The sequence below is a fragment of the Trichosurus vulpecula genome, chromosome 6, assembly GCF_011100635.1.
Source record: "Trichosurus vulpecula isolate mTriVul1 chromosome 6, mTriVul1.pri, whole genome shotgun sequence".
NCBI lineage: Eukaryota > Metazoa > Chordata > Mammalia > Diprotodontia > Phalangeridae > Trichosurus > Trichosurus vulpecula.
In genome coordinates this window covers 274,595,280-274,614,190 of record NC_050578.1, presented here as the reverse complement: position 1 = coordinate 274,614,190, position 18,911 = coordinate 274,595,280, and the positions used below count along the sequence as shown (strand labels likewise).

Here is an 18,911-nt window from a genome sequence, read left to right as displayed (position 1 = left end):
GATCCAACCTAATTGGCATCCTTGCTGGTTCACTCCGATTCCCATCTTTGCGGTCTATCTCCTGATGCCTCTTCCTGGCTTTCTTCAAGATTCAGATGGAGGACTGCCTCTGCAGGAGGACTTTCCTGGGCACCCTCCCCCTCCCAAGTGACCTTCCTACTCAGCATCTCTGTCTATACCTCTATGGAACACTGTGTTGTATGTGCCATCTGGCTCCCGTTAGAATATAAGTTCCTGGAGGGCAGGGGCCTTTTCATAGACTTTGGATCTCCAACAACAATTAAGTTTAAGTAATTGCTTTTAAGGTTTGCAAAGGATTTGCAGATGTGACTGAACAATGCATGGAAGTGCTTGCTGAGCATTAGATGGAGTGCACCTTAGCCCTGGCCGGGGGAGGGGGGACCGCTAGTGAAAGACAAGGGAGATGGGAGATGGCACTAGGTGTGAGACGGTGGGCTGGACCACGAAGGCTGGAGAGCTAGCGGAGCGCTGGGCTTAGGCCTGGGGGCAAAAAAAGGGCCCCTAAGGTCCCCAGGGTTCTCTCCTCTCTAACCTGGGGGGTTTGTTTTCAGAGGAAAAGTTCTGATTCCTCTGAGCCCTTAGGAAAATTCCTGACCAGCAGCAGAGGCTGAGCTCCTTTCTCCATAACCTTAATCCAGTTGATTGCAAATACTTAAGTAATAAAACTTCCCCAGGCATGATGGAGGACCTATGGGCATGGAAGAAGGGGGAGCTGGGCAAAGGGCCGGCCTGTTATTCTCAGGACTTCCTAGGCCTCCTCCCTTTGCACCGGCCTCCGAAATCCGGAACTTGTGAATTTCCTCCCAGGTGTCCCCTCTCGGCCCCTGCCTCCTCAGAGCTTCTCTCTCTCACCCCGACAAATCGCTTACGGAAAGACCCAGCCTCTGACAGCTGGGAATGTTCACCGCCCATTCCCCCAAATTCTCTCACCTAGTTAAGGAAACTCTGATTAAGCGCTTACTAAGCGCCCGGGATACAAAGAGAGACAAAAGCCAGTCCCTGCCTGGAGGGGCTCCCCACAGAACGGGCAAGGCAACACGGAGGACGTCTGATCCAGGCTATAGACCGGAGGAGGAACGTTTCCAGTAGCATGCCTGAGGGACAGCCAGAGAGAATGCCGGGAGCCCCGAAATATCAGAGCCAAAAAGGGTGGTTGCAAGCCCACCCTGAGACTAGGAAGGGGTGGGGGCCTGGAGGCAGGAAGACTCATCTCCCTAAACTCACTTCCTAGCTGGGTGACCCTGGGCAAATCACTTCACCCTCTTTGCCTCAGTTTCCCCATCTGTGAAATGAGCTGGAGAAGGACACGGCCAACCGTCTAACGTCTCGGACAAGAAAACCCCAAGTGCGGACCCGAAGGACCAGAGGCGACTGAAGGATGAGCCTGGAAAAGCTTTAAATGCCGAGCTGAAGGATGTACCTGTGATCTCAGACGCGGTAACACCGACAGCGTTCGTTAAGCTTTTACCAAACACCGGGTCCTGCGCCGGGGATGCCGGTACAGAGGAAATGAACGCTAACTGCTCTTCTAAGTGGGGGGGGGGGGGTCCCAAGTACAGATGAGAAGATACAGGGCAGGGGTCTGGAGAGGCCCTCGAGGTCCTCAAGTGCGGCCCTCTGACTGAATCCAAGTTCACAGAATCCCCAAGGGGATTTGGAATGAAGAGGACTTGGACTTGGGCAAAAGGCTGAACCCGAGGACCTAGAAGGCCGCAGGTCCCCTCTGCTGGGCACGTCTGCGCGCAGGAGGGAGACCGCGGTCCGGTGGGGTCGGCCCTGGGCCAGGACGAGAAGGGGGATGATGCTGGGGGCAGGAGGGGGGCGTTCCCCCGCCGGAGGTGGGCAGCGGCCACGGAGGGTCTCAGGACAAGGGGGCGAGGCCGTGCGGGTCCAAATCGGTTTGGCAGGTGTGGCTGGGAGTGGATGGGACGGGGGCACGATGATGCCATGGTCCCCTGGGCTCCCAGGCTGCGAACCTGAACCGGGCCAGCACCGATCCGCTGACCCGGGCTCCAAAACCAGAAGGGACGGATGGGCCCCCGGCCCTGGAGTGGGGACGAGACCAAGCTCCTGCACTGCCCACACTTGTCCGGGAGGAAGTGGCACCTCTGGGCCTCAGTTTCCCCACCTAAAGCAGCACAGATTCCTGGGTCTCTTCCGGTCAGATCAGCACGGGGGGGGGGGGGGGGGGGACAGAGAGCCTGAGATCACGTAGCAAAGCACTACGGCCAGGTGGGAACTCCACTACTCTCTGCCGCCGGCGAGGGGCGGGTCGCCTTCCAGCCGGCCCACCTCCCCGCCATGGGGCTCCGTGCGCAAGCACCGCCCCCCCCCCTCCCGGAGGGCCGTGCCCTCTTCTCCAATCAGGGGGAAACTGCTCTCCTGGGCGAAGGGGGTGGGGGTGGGGCGAGAGGCGAGAATTTGGCGCAGCCAATCCCGACCCACTTCTGCGCTTGACGGACTGTACTCAGATCAGCCAATTAGAGGGCCTCTGCTCCTTGACGTCATAGAGTTCTCCGTTTCCCCTCCCCCCACGCACCCAGGTAGTCTAGAACTCAGTTCGCGCAGTAACAAATGGAGAGTGCACCGCGCCCCCTCCCACCCCGGCCGCCATTTCCTCTCTCCTCCTAACGGCTCGGGCCAATCCCGGCTCACCTAGCGCCCGGCCGCGGCTCCGCCAATCCGAGCGCCACCATCCCCGCCCCGGCCCGAGCGATCACCAATCGGCGGCGGGCGCTCCGTCCGCTGGCCCGCCCCCTCGTCCCCGGAGCCCCCCTCCTCCCTCTTTGTGCGTCTCGCGCCGCCCGCCCGCCGTCGTCGCCGCCGCGCCCGCCGCGTGAGAGGAAGGAGCTCGCGCTCGCTCCGCGGTGCGGTCCGGTCCGCTCGGAGTAGGCTCGCCGCCCGCGCCGCGGCCCCGCGAAGGTTCGCGAAGCCCAAGTCGCCGCCCCGGAGCCGCCCTCACCGCCGGTCCCCAGGGGCGCCATGGCGACCGGAGCGAACGCCACGCCGCTGGGTAAGCTGCACCCGCCGGCCGCGGCCCCGCCCGGCCTCCCCCCGGGGCCCGGGCCCAAGCGGGCCTTCGAGCCGCCGCCGCCGCCGCCGCCGGGGCCGGGGGGGAGCGGGCCGGGGCCCGGGGCGGGACTGCCGCTGGGGCCCGTGGGCCCGGGGCTGATGGCGGCGCCGCTGGCCGCGGCCTTCCCCTTCGCGGCGCTGCCGCCGCCGCCCCCGCCCCCACCGCCGCCCGCAGCCGCCCCCGGTCCGGCCTCCGGGCCCCCGCCGCAGCCGCCCCCGCCGCCGGGCCCCGCGTACCCGCAGCCGCAGGCGCAGCCGCCCCCGCCGCCTCCTCCGCCGCAGCCGCCCCAGCCGCCGGCGCTCTTCCAGCACGTGTCGCCGCCGCAGCCGCCGCCGCAGCCGCTCCAGGACCCGCAGCCGGGCCCGGCCGGCGGGGGAGGAGGTGAGTCGGACGCTGAGAGCGAGCGAGAGAGAGGCCGGCGGCGCGCGGACAGGCCGGCCGCCCGAGGGGCGCGCGGCACTACGGCGGCGGCACGCGGCGGCGGGGCGGGCGGGGCGCGCGCGCAGCGGGGGGGAAGGGGGAGGGGGCGGGGGGGCCCCGGGCCCGTGGTGGGGGGCACGCCGCCGCCGCCTGCGCGCGCAGCCCGAGCCGGGGGGGGGGGGGCGGCGGGCGCGCACGCGCCGTCCTTTACGGGTTGGGAGGGGGCAGGGCAGGGACGGAAACGCCGCGCGCAGGCGCGGGCTGCTTGGCCGGCCGCGCCGGGGCTCTTTGGTGCGCCTGCGCGCCTATGGAAGCCAATCGAAGGGGGGGAAGGGGGCCCGAGCTGAGGCAGCTTCCACTGCGGGCGCCTCCTGGTGGACGGGTGGAGAGGGAGGGGGCTGGGGCACTCCCGCCTCCTATGGGGCGGCCTGTGAGGAAGGAGGGCCGGGGGCTGGCGGAGGAGCCTCGGCCATGCTGGGCCTGTCGGGCGGTGAGAGTGGGGCACGAGGGTCCCGGAGCTGGGGGCATCGCGGCCCTCCCTCGGCCTGCCCGCGGTTGCCTTGGGTGTATGGGGGGGGTCCCCTGAGTCTTGGGCCTGGTCGTGCTCAGATGGGGGGGGGCGCTCAGGGTTTCCAAGTGTCACCCCTGTTAGCGGAGGCTCAGCAGGAAGCCTCATGAACCCGTGGTCCAAGTCCAGTCTCTGGTCAAGCCCCCGGTCACTGCGAGGTTTGGGAGTTTGTAGTGACCTGGGTTCAAACTGGGGTCCCCTGAGGTTTCTCAGACTCTGCTCCTTTCTTGTGCTTGTGGAAGGTTTGAGATCCCCGCCTGGGACTCAGCTTTTGGGCCGGCATCAGGCGTCCCCGGGCCCACCGTAGGATCTACGCCGGCAGCTCTGCAGGTTTTGTTTGGGTCTAACGGACAACGTTTACCCCCAGATTTCCCAAATAAGAAGCGGAAGAGGAGCCGATGGAACCAGGATACGATGGAACAGAAGACGGTGATTCCGGGAATGCCCACGGTCATCCCCCCTGGACTTACTCGGGAGCAAGAAAGAGCTTATATAGGTAAATACACGTTCTGTATGCAGACCTATCGAATGGTGTTGTGGCTCATCTGAGAAACGTCACTGACTGCTGAACGAAGTGTCATAATTTTGTTTTCAAAGTTTTAAAAACTTGGGCTATCGTCAGGTTATGACTGTTTAACGTTTGAACTCACCAGTGTTTGCTTAATGAGTACTGCACTGAGCAGCCCTGTCCCGGTCTGTTCACCACAGCCTTGTTCTCCATGGGTGCCAGGAAAGTGTGTGTGTAGGGGGTGGTGGAATCCTGGGGACAGAGAATGAGATTAGTCCCACCTGCATTTTCCCTCAGAACAACTGCTTACTCAGTTAATGAGGTGGGGAAAGGCAGGGGGATCAAGCCTCTTAAGTCAGGGTTTCTAGGGGTCCCCAATAAGCAGGCGCTTGTGGAAGTGAGTGCCCCTTCTTTTGCCCAACAAGGATAGCATCTTCCAAAGTGGTGCCATGGTGTGGCCTGCAAGGGGTGCAAAAAGCTGCAACAGCTGAATTTTAATGTCATAGATGCTTAAGAGAAAATGTGGTGGTGGTGGTGGTTAATCTTTCCTTACGTTTGGTTCCAGAAATTGAACCTTCCCCCCTCAGCATCTGTTCTGGTTTGGTCTCTGGAACTGTTTGAAAGAGGCTCTTGTATTCGCTCATAAAGAACTTTTCTGGAAAAGGGATACTGCTTGTGAACGGAGCTGGGGTTGGGTAGTCGAAAAAGTCTAATGTTACTTGGGGAGATGGGACATTTCAGGTGTTAAAAGAATTGCTTCTGTATTGGGAATAACTGCCACATTGCAGTTGAAGTTAACCTCCAAGTGACCTGTCTGGTTTTTTGATAAAAGGTTTTAATGCAAGAACTTGTGTTCATTTGCAAACTTGCGCAGGTGTCTAAAAAAGTCCATTTAAACAATTCATTTTTCGTTTAAGGAGGCTGTGGCCTTAAACAAATCCAGAGGCCTCTTCAAGGCAGGCAGCAAAGGTGTTTTCCTGGGTCTGTGCCATGGATTTCTTTTTTCTGCCTTTGCAAACCTGAGAGTTTTGACCTCTTTCTGGGCCTCCATGGGGCTCCTTAGGTGCAGATGACCCCAGATGTGGGCCTTCTGATTGGCCTTCCTTACCCTGGAAAGCCTGCCCTCTAGTGGAAGGTTGCTCTGGGAAACTAACACATTTAGGAAAGGCGAGAGAGAGACCCTTTGCCTTGGAAAGCAGCCCAGCACTATAGACCGCTTTGTACTTCGGTCTCTGTGTTAATGGACAAAGCCCCAGAGTTATTTACAGCAGTAATCAGTGTAGAGTCAAAGGGCAACCCAGGGTAGAACTTAGTTAACCCCAAACCACAGAACTTAGACACAACCAACCACTGGTGCAAGGAATTGCATTAGTCATTAGTGTGTTGGGCTTTATCCAGAAGGCCAAGAGAAACTGTGTCTCTTAAGTCTCCCATACCCACATTTCAGTAAGTAAATTGTAATCGTGAAGGTGAATCTCACCTTGGGCTGCTGAACCTGGGCTCTGGCATGAGAGAAGAAAGTAGATACCTTCAGTTGGAAGTACGTTAACTCCCATTCAGTTAAAAGCTTGGTAGGACATTGCCCTTGGTTGCAGGTTTGCCTAACAATCCAAACTCTCACTTGGTTTAAAGGTAAGAAGTAGGTGATCACTCAAACACCTTTGGGGAAAATGGTCTTGTGTCCCTACAGGTCTCATTATCTCTGAAATCAAATAATGGTCGCTCAGGGACACTGGTAGATTATCATCATTATTATTAATATGATTGTGAAACCCTCACCTTCCTTTCTTCTATACAGCCTCGAATGTCGAGAACCAAGGTGGGGGGTCACATGTTACTCCCTTTTGCCTTTTGTGCCTGTCCCCCTAAAACCTTTGTGGTAAAAAACAAAACCCCAAAACAATTCTTGCATCTGTGGCTATTGGTTTATTTATGTATATCGCTTGTAACCTAACACGTGAATAGCAGGTATATTGGCAGCTATATCTAATATGGATGGGCCTGGTGGTATGAAATAGGATGTATGTGAATCTCTGTACTGTAAGGTGTTGAAGCGATCACCAGATTATCTTAAGGGGATTTGGAAGGAGAATCAGTATGCCCAGTAGCACGATCTACACTGGGAAGGAAATGATCTTTGCTCAACTGGTATCACTTCCCATATTAATCCTGCCCTGTATTTATTAATTGGTCCTCAGCACAAATCATGTTACTTGTTCTAATGGAAAAAAAGAAAAAAACTTGGCCCTGAAGAGATTACCTGGTGGGGGGGGAGGGGCGGGGCAGGGGTATTGCTGATCTCCATGATTATTTCTGTTGCCAATTGTAGCAAGCTTTTGTCACTGGGACTGGTAGAGCAGATACATCTCAGCTCCCCCTAAATTGTTTTGTTGTTAGTCTTAGTCATTAGGCAGCCTTTATTGCTAACCCCTCTTCCAACAAACTGTTTGCTTCCCAATTGATAACTTTCTCTGAAGAGAAAACTAGCTAGAGATATAAATGGACTCCTGTCAAGGATATGATTGGTAGGTGGTTGGGGGTTTTCCTCAGTTTGTTCCCTGGTCAGTCATCCCTTTCAAAGTCTCCAAGTTCTTCATGCTTTGATGTTGAGATTTGAGATGTTTTTTGGTAACATTGTCTTTTTTCCATCCTTTTTTTCTTTCCTAACCTGGTTTCTTCCAGTGCAACTGCAGATAGAAGACCTGACTCGCAAACTGCGCACAGGAGACCTGGGCATCCCCCCTAACCCTGAGGACAGGTTGGGAAACAGTTTTAACCAGCTGACAGTAACGCTTTTACCTTTTTCTCAATACATTTTTGGTGGCAACATAATGTGTCATTTCAATGAAATCCTGATAAGATGCCTTTGGTACTCTGACTCTTTGGGGAAGCTAAGATTTAAATACAATTCTATAACAATATATTCGAGCAGTTAACAGTTAGAAATTTGGAATGAAACTTAATTTTTAGCAAAACCAAAAGTCGCAGGAAATGGACAACTGGTTTCCAATTGGTAAGCGTGTAGATTTGAACCTGTTACTGGTACAGGGCAAGTCAGGCGGCCAGTTAACTGACCTTTCAGAGCCTGCTTTGGCCATGAGCCCATGTAGCATCTTCCTCACAGGTACACACGGTGCAGGATTAAGAATACATTTTTTTGTGCATCCTTGAGGTTGAAGCAGCCCAGACACTCAATCTGATTACGCCAGTTTTCTCCTCATGGTTTTAAAGTCAGATGAGATTTCTAACCAACTTCCTTCACTGCCAGCTAATAATAATGCAGCTTTGGCCCATGCCTGGGGGTGTTGGGAGGAGGGCCTAGGGTCTCTCATCTGTTTGGGGTGAAATGCAGCCCTCAAACCTTTTTTTTAACGGGGGTAATGGGGCCCTCCCAAACCAGCTGTGGTCACGTTGGTCTTTCAGCTCACAGTCTCGGACCGTTGCTCTGAGGGGGACTTCACTTTTTTAACCAGTTGTTTTATTGGCTTGTTGATCTTGGAATAGCTGTGATCTGGTTGTCTAAAGAGGAGGGCAAGACTCCCTCCATTTACATTCGATTTTCGGTTAGAGCATGCAGCACAATTGAGCTCATTTTGCTTTAAAACTCGAGTTTTGTGTCTAATTTGTTTTTGGCTTTCATTACCCAATTAATGGTGCATTAAATCAGGAAGATGATGTAATGGGCCGCAGGCCACTCACTCATGCATCTTTCTGCTGCCCCTTGTTTGCCAGGAAACAAATTAACTTCCTTCCTTCTCCACATTGACCCCTTAGTTTTACTTATCCCATTACATTTCATTAATTTTTCACTTGCAGTGTTTTGTCGTGGGTTGGGCTGTTTTTTCCTTTTTCTTTTTTTTCCTTTTTTCTTTATTTTTTTTTTTTGGAGGGTTACGTGTTCTAGGTTACAGGCCACAACTGTAGAGTGCCCTTTTGGCTTTTTTCCCTTTAACTATGTGTTTACAGGTTACTAAACCAATCTCTAAAAGGTGAATTTTTAACAAACCCTTTGCTCCCTGGAGGAATTGGGATTAGAGTTTAGTTTTATCTAATTTGCTGTTATGGAGGTGAAGAAGTTAAACCAATCTAACTACTAGAAAACTAGCTTTTGTTTTTTCCCTGGTCATGGGAAGGGGTGAAGTTGTTGTCAATAGCCAGTTTGGTGTGAGGGCTGGAAACCTAAACTTTGTCCCCAGTCAGCCAGACATGCCTGTCCCCTGGTAGAAGCACAGGGCCAGGTGGAAATCTGGCCAGGCTTGTCTGATCTTCTCCACGTCAAGCCTGGGGTTACACATCAAACCTGAACAGAGCCGAGTTTTTCCTTCCCCACCCATTCTTTTGGAGAGAGTCCGTATGGCCAAGGTTGGAGGCAAACGCATGAATCAGTTTCCTATCTTACTAAGTGATTGCTTAAGAAGGTATTAACTTTGAAATTAAGCCACATCATGCAATTTCATTGCTGCTTAGCTTGCACAGTTTAAACTGTTAATGAACCTCTTGTAGCTTAAGTGTGTAAGATGGGGTAGTAGATGACAATGGGGGACTCTTGTTTCCTACTGTTGACTTCTTGGATTGTGCCAACAGTTTATCCAGATGCTAGAAACGGAGGTGTCCTTTAGTCGTCATTAGTCATGAACAAACCTGACCTTTTATTCTACCGTGTGTCTAACAAACATGTGGCGTGACATGGTTCCTTTAGGCTGAGAAGACAGTGGGAGCAGCCGCTTTCAGTCCTTGCTCTCCAGCTAGGCAAGGCGAGGGCCTCTCATCTCAAACCAAGGCTACTCCAGGATGGTTTTTGATAACCTGATCCATATGCTCTCTTCCCTTCTTGCAGCTGCTACTAAATTGTCATTCACAATGTCAAGCTCTGGTCCTTTTTATAACCATACTCAAAATTCTAGGAGTGTAACCTCTTTTTTATCACTGCAAAAACAGCTGTGGTAAACTGACCTTTTTATAATTGGTATTTTTTACTTGTAGCAACAGCATTTTACTCTTTAAAAAAGAGAACGAATCTGCTTTGCTTTCTGGGCTTGTAAACCCTGGGGGAGAACGAGACGGGTTTTCCCCAACCTTGCTGTTTGCAGGCCCAGACCCTAGGCAGGTGTTTGTTTGACCAAATCTGCATTCGCAGCCTCTTCTAGAAGCTGCAGTACCATTTTAACGATTTTCTCTACTCAGACTCCCCAACCTCTAACCCTTAAACAGCCAGAAAACAGGTTGACTCGTGGGCCTTTGGTGCAGCCTGCCAGGACATTGATGGAAAAGCAGACGCGAAGCCTTGAACCATCTCTCTCCCTTGTGGCAGCCACGTAGCTGCGGTAGCCTTGAGTCCCAGCTAGATTGGATCAAAGATTTAATCATGATGATAGCTTATGTTATCGAATAATAAATAGTCATGCTGTTTGGGGGGTACAGGCATTCTTCTCCCTAGTAGAGCACAAATATCTAAATTTTGACTTCATGGCTCATTGCGTTGCATAGAACGTTCATGCCAATTCCATTTTTTTCTCAATTCACACAATTTATATGTGCCCCCGCCCCCCTCCGCCTACCAGGGTGAGAGTGTGGCCGAGAACCACAGTTACTATTCTTACTGCCCCCAGTATCCCTACAAAGGCTAGGGTCCATTTTTTCCTCTCATCCCCTTTCCTCTTCTCTCCCTACCCCCAGTGTTGTAAGCCAGCTTACGCCTCCCCATCACACACTATATTGAATAGCACACGTTATGGTCGGTTCCTCCGAAGAGTGGCATTAGGGTCTGAGAGGTTAGGTGGGTCCAGGGGAAGACTTATTGTAGTCCTGATGGGACAGGCAGAGGGGTGAAGAGTTTGACGCCATGCTGTTTCCCACAGGTCCCCTTCCCCTGAGCCCATTTACAATAGCGAGGGGAAGCGGCTCAACACGAGGGAATTTCGGACCCGGAAGAAGCTGGAGGAAGAAAGACACAACCTCATCACTGAGATGGTGGCGCTCAACCCCGACTTCAAACCACCTGCAGATTACAAGTGAGGGAGGGCTGAGTTAGAACCTCTGAGGTGGATGGAAGCCAATTTGGTCCCATTTCCCTTGGTTTTCATGTCTCTCAAATGGGAGGACTGTAGACAAGCTTTTACAGATTTGATGTTGGCTATCTCTTAGGAGAGCAAATTGAAGGCATTGGGGGAGAGGTGCTGTGCCCCTGAGAATGTGATCTTGAGAATGTGTTGTCTTGTATAGACCTCCAGCAACCCGGGTAAGCGACAAGGTAATGATACCGCAAGATGAGTATCCAGAAATCAACTTCGTGGGACTTCTCATTGGTCCCAGGTGAGCGCAGCCCCAGGAGAGATGAGAGCTGGCACTCTGGGGCTCTTGAGAGGCTGCTTTTCCTCCTAGGTTTTTGGTAGGGAAAAGTACTTGAGCTGGTCTAGAGCTTCCCCATTTTACCACAGAGAAATCAAATCTCCATAGTCCGCCACTTGACCAGAGGTCACATGGGGGGAGGGAGAGGGGCAGTTTTCTGGATTTTCAGTTCCTTATCCACATTGCCTAGCCCATTTTTGTTGCCTACTCTTTGTTAACAGGAGTCTTACAATTACTAATCTTTTCTCACTTTGCACCTACCTCATAGGGGCAACACTTTGAAGAATATCGAGAAAGAGTGCAATGCCAAGATTATGATCCGGGGAAAAGGGTCTGTGAAGGAAGGCAAGGTGGGGCGCAAGGATGGGCAGATGCTGCCAGGGGAAGACGAGCCTCTCCATGCCCTAGTTACTGCCAACACCATGGAGAATGTCAAAAAGGCAGTAGAGCAGGTAAGTGAATCTTGGTATGGTTTTACAAACCTCCTTTTTCAAAATGCTGGCTTGTCCTCACATCCCTCAGAGAACCATTTCTTCTAACAAATGAGAAGGGGGGGAAGATGGGAAGACAGTTTGGCTAACTAATAGCAGACAGAGCGTTCCATACCTGAAGGTCCCTACCTCTTCAGAGAAGGGAGGAAGGAGCGTTTTCATGTGTTCAGGGCAGGGCCACGCTTGCCATCTTAATTATGGGTACTTACTTTCAGGTTGGGCTTTTTCCCCACATTTTTACATTTGCAGTATAGACATGTTCCCTTTGCAGAAGTTCATTTTTCATGCTTCTCTGTATTTTTACTCTGTTTTTAAAGCTTAGTGATGTTCCAGACACTGGTATTATAACTGTAGTTGGTTTGACTGTTGCCCACGTCATGGGTATTTTTTTTCCCAGTTGTTGGCTTTTACAAAAAGTGATGGTGTAAATTGTCTGACGTATATGGCCCTTTGGCCTGTATTTGGAGATGCAGGAGTTCACTTGAATGCCATTCTTTGTTTTGAGTTACCCCTTGATCTCTGTAACTTCCTAGATCCGGAACATTCTGAAACAGGGCATTGAAACGCCAGAGGACCAGAATGACCTACGGAAGATGCAGCTTCGAGAGTTAGCCCGCTTGAATGGGACTCTCCGGGAGGATGACAACAGGTATTTGGGCAAGTGGTTTTCAGAGTGGTTGTGGAGGAAAGGCCTGGCGGGGGTGGAAAGAGGGAGCTCCGCCCTCGAGCTGACTCCTCCTTTCTTGGCAGGATTTTAAGACCATGGCAGAGTTCAGAGACCCGAAGCATCACAAATACCACCGTCTGCACCAAGTGTGGAGGGGCCGGCCACATCGCTTCTGACTGCAAATTCCAAAGGTGGGCCCTGTGTTTAAGTGTTTAAGTGGTTCTTGCTCACTGGCCTGGTCTCTGTGCCAAGCACTTGACAGGTGGGATCTCACCTGACTCTCACAGTGACCCGGGGAGGTGACTGCTTCTGTCATCCTCATTTTATAGATGGGAAGATTGAAGACAGGTTGAATGACTTGCCCAGGGTAACATAACTAGTAAGGCTGAATTTGAACGCAAGTCTTCCTGCCTCCAGATCCAGCTGTGTGCCCTTTGGTGCCTGGTGCCCCCTAACTGCCCTTTGTATGTTAAAAGTAGAGGTAGTTTAAGCTGAGCCCAAGCCAAGGTTGAACTTGATCAGCTGGGTAAAGCAGGCCTTCTACCATCCTGTGCGTGCATGTGTGTGCGCGCGCGCGCTGAGTGATGGTGAGCATAGGGGAAAGGGGGAATATCACAGCAAGAACTGGGCCTTTGTCTCTGGAGGTTGGTGTTTGCATCCGTACCAAATGTACCGATTGCTGCTAGAGATAAGTTTGTGGTGACCAGAAGTTTTAAACTGATGCCAAATGGGCCTTCTTAGATTGCAAAACATCCTTGAATTGGAGTTTTTCTAAAGACTATTAATAATATTTACTTCCAAAATTTCCCTTTTCTGCACCTAATTCAGAATTCTGCCCCCTCCCCTTCTCAAAATATCTACAAGATCGTACCCTTAGTGCCCTCTGTTGGTCCCGTACAAGTAGACAAACCTAGCACATGATGTGGATCTTGGTGGCCAGGGAGGTCTGGAGCATGTTGCTCCTTTTTTATGCTGTTAATCCAGAGGAAGATGACTGGATTTAAGTGAGAATCTGGGTTTGCCCTCTTCTCTCCCCCCTCCCCCCATCACTTCTATGACTTTTAGAGGTTTCATTGAAGCAATCAGTAGGGTCACTTGTCATGTGGTGGTGGTGTCCCATCAATGAACCTGAGGCAGAGCCCATCACAGCAACCCTAGGTCTTAGAAATAGGTGCAGTTTGAATCCTTGCCCCTTCTTTGATGTGTTGGTGTGTCTTTGCTGACCTAGCACAATAGCTTCAAGGCCTTCAGTCTTGCATGTTGAGGAAGGTTCTTTTTTTCCTTCTAGGCCTGGCGACCCACAGTCAGCACAGGACAAAGCCCGCATGGATAAAGAATACCTGTCCCTCATGGCAGAGTTGGGTGAAGCTCCTGTCCCAGCTTCTGCTGGCTCTGCCTCTGGGCCTGCCACCACACCCCTGGCCAGCGCTCCTCGACCTGCTGCCCCTGCCAACAACCCGCCACCGCCGGTGAGTTCTAGGCGTTTCACTCTCTGGCTAGGTTGCTCTCTTCCTTTTGTGTTTGGGAGCAACAGAAGCCAGGTTTTCAGGTTGACAGGTGATGTGGTCACTTGGGCAACATTGTTCTCCCAGGTTGTCAGGTCATTATAAGAGATAAAGGGATCTTTTGAGGTTCTCTCACCCTCCATTTTGGGTCCGGCTACACAGTCTGAGAGAACAATGTTGCCACCCACAAATGCAGGCAAGAGCATAGACTGGAAATGCTCTCACATAGTCTCTTATGTCCACTACCCAGAGCCGCCCACCATGGATGAACTCGGGACCCTCAGAGAATCGTCCATACCATGGAATGCATGGCGGAGGACCTGGTGGGCCTGGCGGTGGACCTCACAACTTTCCCCATCCGCTGCCCAGCCTGACAGGTGGGCATGGCGGTCATCCTATGCAGCACAACCCTAATGGGCCTCCACCCCCCTGGATGCAGCCACCACCACCACCGATGAACCAGGGGCCCCACCCACCTGGGCACCATGGCCCTCCTCCAATGGGTAAGTAAGTGTCAGACCAGAAACCTTGGGGATTTGGGGTAGGCTGTGGCAGGGGGGAGGTGTCGTGCCAGGCTACTGTGAGAGTCTAGAGCAGCTCTCGAAGTGACTGGACTAGGAGACTGGATTTGGGGTGTGCCCTTGGCATTCCATGGGCCTGTGGCTGGGAAGGAGGAGCACAGCTCCCATTTGGTCATGGGGAGCTGATCCCTGGGTTGGGAGGGGAAGGGATCAGCTCTTCTAGCAGGCCAGATATGGGGGTTTTCATGGGTCTTTTGGACCCTCTTACCTGGAGTAACAAACCCTGGGCTGCGGCTGTGGCGGTGGCAGTGGGGGCGGGAGTCTTATCTAGCCAGTTCAAATGTCCTGCTAAGTCCCTGCTCTTCCTTCCATCAAGATCAGTACCTGGGAAGTACGCCTGTGGGCTCTGGGGTCTATCGCCTACATCAAGGAAAAGGTAATGGAGCTGGGTGTCCGGCATGGGGGGGTACCCCCCCTCATGTGGCCACTCGCCTCCCCTGCCTCGGGAACTTTAAGCAGTGGCTGTGCCTTGTGGTCTCACCCTTTTCTTCTGCCTTACAGGTATGATGCCGCCTCCGCCTATGGGCATGATGCCGCCGCCGCCGCCTCCCAGTGGGCAGCCCCCACCCCCTCCCTCTGGCCCTCTTCCCCCATGGCAGCAGCAGCAGCAGCAGCCTCCGCCTCCCCCGCCGCCCAGCAGCAGTATGGCTTCCAGTACCCCCTTGCCATGGCAGCAAAGTGAGTAGAAGACTCCTCGTTGTGGGGGAGGGGGGGCAGTGGGGGAGGCGACAGCCATCCAGATGATCTCATGGTGGGTGGCATAACAAGCTAGAGTGGGTGGGTTTAGGAATAAGGTTCCATGATGTGTGGTGTGGCGTGATTCTGGTATGGTGGATGTCAAGGCCTTGGGGCCTGTTGGGGGGCAGGCCTCATTTTCCTCCCTGCTGGACCACTAGTGTAGGCAGCCGGTGTGAGCCCGGGGTGGTCTGGGGCAAGGATGGCTTCACGTGAAGGGGGGGCTCTCTGGCTGCATGGACATGGAGGGAAGTGAGACTGAAGGGGTGGGCCAGGGTGGGGGTGGCGTGAGCGCGACTGGTCTTGAGGCTGAGAGTGCCGTTGGCGGCGTGATGGGGGCAAGGGCGTCAGGGCTGGTTCTCGTGTGTTCCCCTCAGCCCTTCCTGGGGCCTTGGTGACAAGGGGCTTTTTCTGTGAAGCCCCAGAGACCTCTAGGCTGACCCAGGGTACATCCTGCCCGCCCCTGCCACTCCCCTTCCCCAAGACAGCCTCTCCCCCCTCCACCCCCAATGTAACTAAGCATGCTGAGCAAGGAGCAGGCGCCCCTGGCCCCCAAATCCCGAGCCGGCAGCCTCACAGAGCCGCGGCGTGCCCCCCGCGCGTGTGACCTTGGGCTTCTTTACCACCCCAGATACGACGACTACCACCACGAGCGCTGGCACAGGGTCCATCCCGCCATGGCAACAGCAGCAGGCGGCTGCCGCAGCTTCTCCAGGAGCCCCTCAGATGCAAGGCAACCCCACTATGGTGCCCCTGCCCCCCGGGGTCCAGCCGCCTCTGCCGCCCGGGGCCCCCCCCCCTCCGCCGCCTCCGCCACCTGGTTCCGCCGGCATGATGTACGCCCCGCCCCCTCCTCCTCCGCCTCCCATGGACCCTTCTAACTTTGTCACCATGATGGGCATGGGGGTGGCGGGCATGCCACCCTTCGGGATGCCTCCAGCTCCCCCACCGCCTCCACCACAGAACTAGACTTGATTTTTTTTTTAAGAAAATATATATATTATATATATATTATATATATATATAATTGGTCTCGTTAAAACACACGCCGAACCTCACCATATGGAGCCAGACATTGGGACGCACGCATGTTGTGTGTGTGTGCACGCACAGGGCTGGGCTGTGCGAGGAAGCCTGTCCCGGGCGACTGAGGACTCGCTTGGGAAGCAGGCAGGCGATAGTAGGGGCGCCAGCTTGGGCTCTCCTGGCACCCCGTAGCATCGAGTCTCTTCTTTGTCTTCTCTCTCCTCACCCAACTCCCCTTGCCCCTCCCCAAACGGGGCCGCCAGGATCCGTCCCCGCGGCGGTGGCCCGCGCCATGCGAGTGAGGACTTTCCGCGCCCATTGGTGACCCTTCCGGGGAGACAGCCTCAGCAGCGCCCCTGGTGGACAGGATGGTTCGGCAAGGCAGCCTGACTTATTTTTGTGGACGGAATCGGAACACGCTGGCTCCATATCGTGAATTTTTTATTATTTTTTTTTCTTCCTTTTCCTTTGTATTTCCTTTTCTCTTCCTTTCCTCAGACTCCGTCCAAGGAGATGCTGTCCCCGGTCTTCCGCTGCAGTTAGGCCCCCTTTCCTTCTTCCCAGGCCTAGATTGTTGGCTTTCTGCAGCAGAGGGAGCAAATGGAGATTTCCCCCATGGTGGGCTGGGTAGAAAGGGCATCAGGGGCCTTCCGTCTTGGCTTGGGAGTTTTAGAGAGAGAGAGCCTGAAGAAGTTGTGTCCAGCCCCTCACAAATCCCCTTGTGGGGCAGTGGCAGGGTTTCCGCCTCCTGCCTGCTTTCAGATCCCATTCGCTCCTCCTGCTGACAGAATGTCTTTCTTCAATTTATTTTAGTCCCAAATGTCCGAATGTTTTGTGGTGGGGGGAGAGGGTACCCCTCTGCTCCCTCCCTCCCCCCTTCCCTCTTCATGGAGTGATTATGTGGACAATGATGTGTAAAGCGCTCTCTCCTCCTCACCGCTTTCTCTGCAGAAATTTCTTTTGGCCTATTTGGTGTACAGTAAAACACTGCATTAAAAGGGGATGTTCCATTGAGTAAAACAGCAGTGTGGCTTCCTGGGTCTTCTGTTCTGGACTCTCCTTTGCCTTTGAATATGTACTTCATCTCCCTAGCCAGTGTTGGGGCTCTGCCCCCAGGTAGGGTGGGCTAACATAACTGAAAGACCTCCAGCTCTTTAAAGGCCCTCCCTGGGAGTGGCCAGGGTTTGGGGATTTATGTCTGCAGGCAGGCAGCCACCCACCTGACAGGCTCTGGGGCCTCCCTGAAAGGTCAGGCTAGCTAATCCGGCCTGTCACGTCAAGCACAGAGCAGCTAAAATTAACCCCGCCAAGTGGCTTTTAGCCTCTCCAGAGCCGGGACAGAGAGTGGGAAGGCAACTGAGCTCCCCTTACCTGGTGCTGCTCTCTGAGAAGCATTTTCTTGCTCGTGAGAGTCTCTTCTACTATATTCTGCCCAGTCTGGTGGTCCTGCACCCACAGGGAACAGCCCCAAAAACCATTGGCCTGGGGTCACATTGACAGCTAATTAAGAGTGTATCTCCCTCCCTCTGGGCCCATGGCTGAGCTGCACATCCACCCTCCCTCTGGGGATACCTTGGATACTCCATAGCTACCTGCTGCTGTTCTCCCTTTTGGGCAACTTATGACCCAGAGGCCCCAGCACAGGTGCAGCTTAGGGCCAGATCCTCTTCTGTGACTGTTCCTTCCTAGCTTTCCATTGCAAGGGGAGGATGTGTCCAGAATCCAAAGCCTTTGTAAAGCCTAGGAGTGGTTCTCTCCCCTCAGAGTTTAAGCTTTGAAGGGAAGAGGTGGGGGGTGATTGCGAAGCTTCCTTCTCTTGAACCTTGAGTCTCATTGTTCGCCTCCTGCCTTGGTTTCCCTGGTGGGCTCATAGGGTGGTTAATTAGCCCTTTGAAGCTCTGGAGGAGGCTGAGCGTTGCTGTATGAGTTTTAGAAACAAAATCAATCAAGGGCTTAGCCACAGCCCAGCTCACTGGGCTTTCTCCTCTGAAGACTGCTAGACTCTTGGGATCATTCCCTCTGCTTCCCTCTATCCACCTTCATCAAGGATTTGGTGATACCAAGCCGATGAATGGGAAAGTTGAGGCAGCAGAGAAACACTTATCCTCCCTGACAAGTTTCCCGTCTGTTCGCTCGTGTAAAGGCAGTGCCAGGAATGGGTGGAGGTTTTCTCTCCCACACCAATCCTTCCTGAAATGGGCAAAAGTTTAAGAGCATCCCCCCCCCCCCAGCTGGAGAATGAGCTTTGAAGTCCATGGTCTGGAAAGGGAGCAGTGAACTGATACCACAAGGGAAAGGTCACAGTGAATTGGACACCGAGTTGGCCGAGGCTTGTGGAGAAACCCAAGATCTGCTCAGAGACAGGTGCCCTGTTTCCGGGGTACAGAAAAGGGCTAAGCATCATGCAGAGGCAGATTGCTTGTGCCTGCCAGGGCCAGGGCTAAGTGAACCCTGGATTATGAGGCACCCGGATCTTGCTGGGGTGGCAGACTCAGTCTGGCCACTAGAGGGGCCAGCCCTGTACCTGTGGGACGGCTGGCCTTCAGGTGGCAGGGCAGGGAAAGCCTTTTCTGAAGCTGAGCAACTCTTAAGCAAGTGCCAGTGACAATGTGCCAGCAGGGGATTGGGCATCAGGGCCTTAAGTTTGAATCTACCTGGTAGGCCTTCCGCCTCGCCTGCAAAAAAAAAAAAAAAGATTGGACCTTGCAGATCTCCAAGATGGCCTTTCTGCTCTAGTCCTAAGTGATCAGAAGCCTTATGGCAGGGTGTGGGGACAACTGATGAGACCTTTTTGGAGTGAGGGCTTGAATGGGCAGGGGCTTGTGGAGCCCAAGATAGTCCCCACAAAAACTCAGCCTGTTTGGGAAAAGGAGGGACCACAGGCAAAATGAAGCTATTAAGTGGGGATGGTGTGCCTTTGATGGAAGGGAATTCCTTTCTCCACAGGGTGGGGGAGAGGTGGGCCAGT

The 18,911-nt window shown here is 53.6% G+C and overlaps 1 protein-coding gene across 11 annotated transcripts; it reads left to right on the top strand.

Moving 5' to 3' along the window:
- The first annotated feature begins 2,578 nt into the window (after window positions 1–2,578).
- SF1 (splicing factor 1) lies at window positions 2,579–16,968 on the top strand. Of its 11 annotated transcripts, XM_036762931.1 has the most exons (14): window positions 2,837–3,034; window positions 4,450–4,578; window positions 7,273–7,348; window positions 10,449–10,601; window positions 10,813–10,902; window positions 11,207–11,390; window positions 11,963–12,078; window positions 12,180–12,287; window positions 13,385–13,565; window positions 13,831–14,104; window positions 14,499–14,558; window positions 14,684–14,860; window positions 15,549–15,753; window positions 16,207–16,968. In XM_036762931.1, exons 1-14 carry the CDS (start codon window positions 3,004–3,006, stop codon window positions 16,331–16,333), a joined length of 1,911 nt encoding a protein of 636 aa, XP_036618826.1. In that variant the 5' UTR covers window positions 2,837–3,003; the 3' UTR covers window positions 16,334–16,968. The 11 variants fall into 11 exon arrangements, with proteins under 11 accessions (XP_036618821.1, XP_036618823.1, XP_036618826.1 ...); XM_036762926.1 differs by lacking the exon at window positions 15,549–15,753 and having other exon boundaries at window positions 2,579–3,034; window positions 13,831–14,108; XM_036762928.1 differs by lacking the exon at window positions 15,549–15,753 and having other exon boundaries at window positions 2,835–3,034.
- The last annotated feature ends 1,943 nt before the right edge of the window (window positions 16,969–18,911 follow it).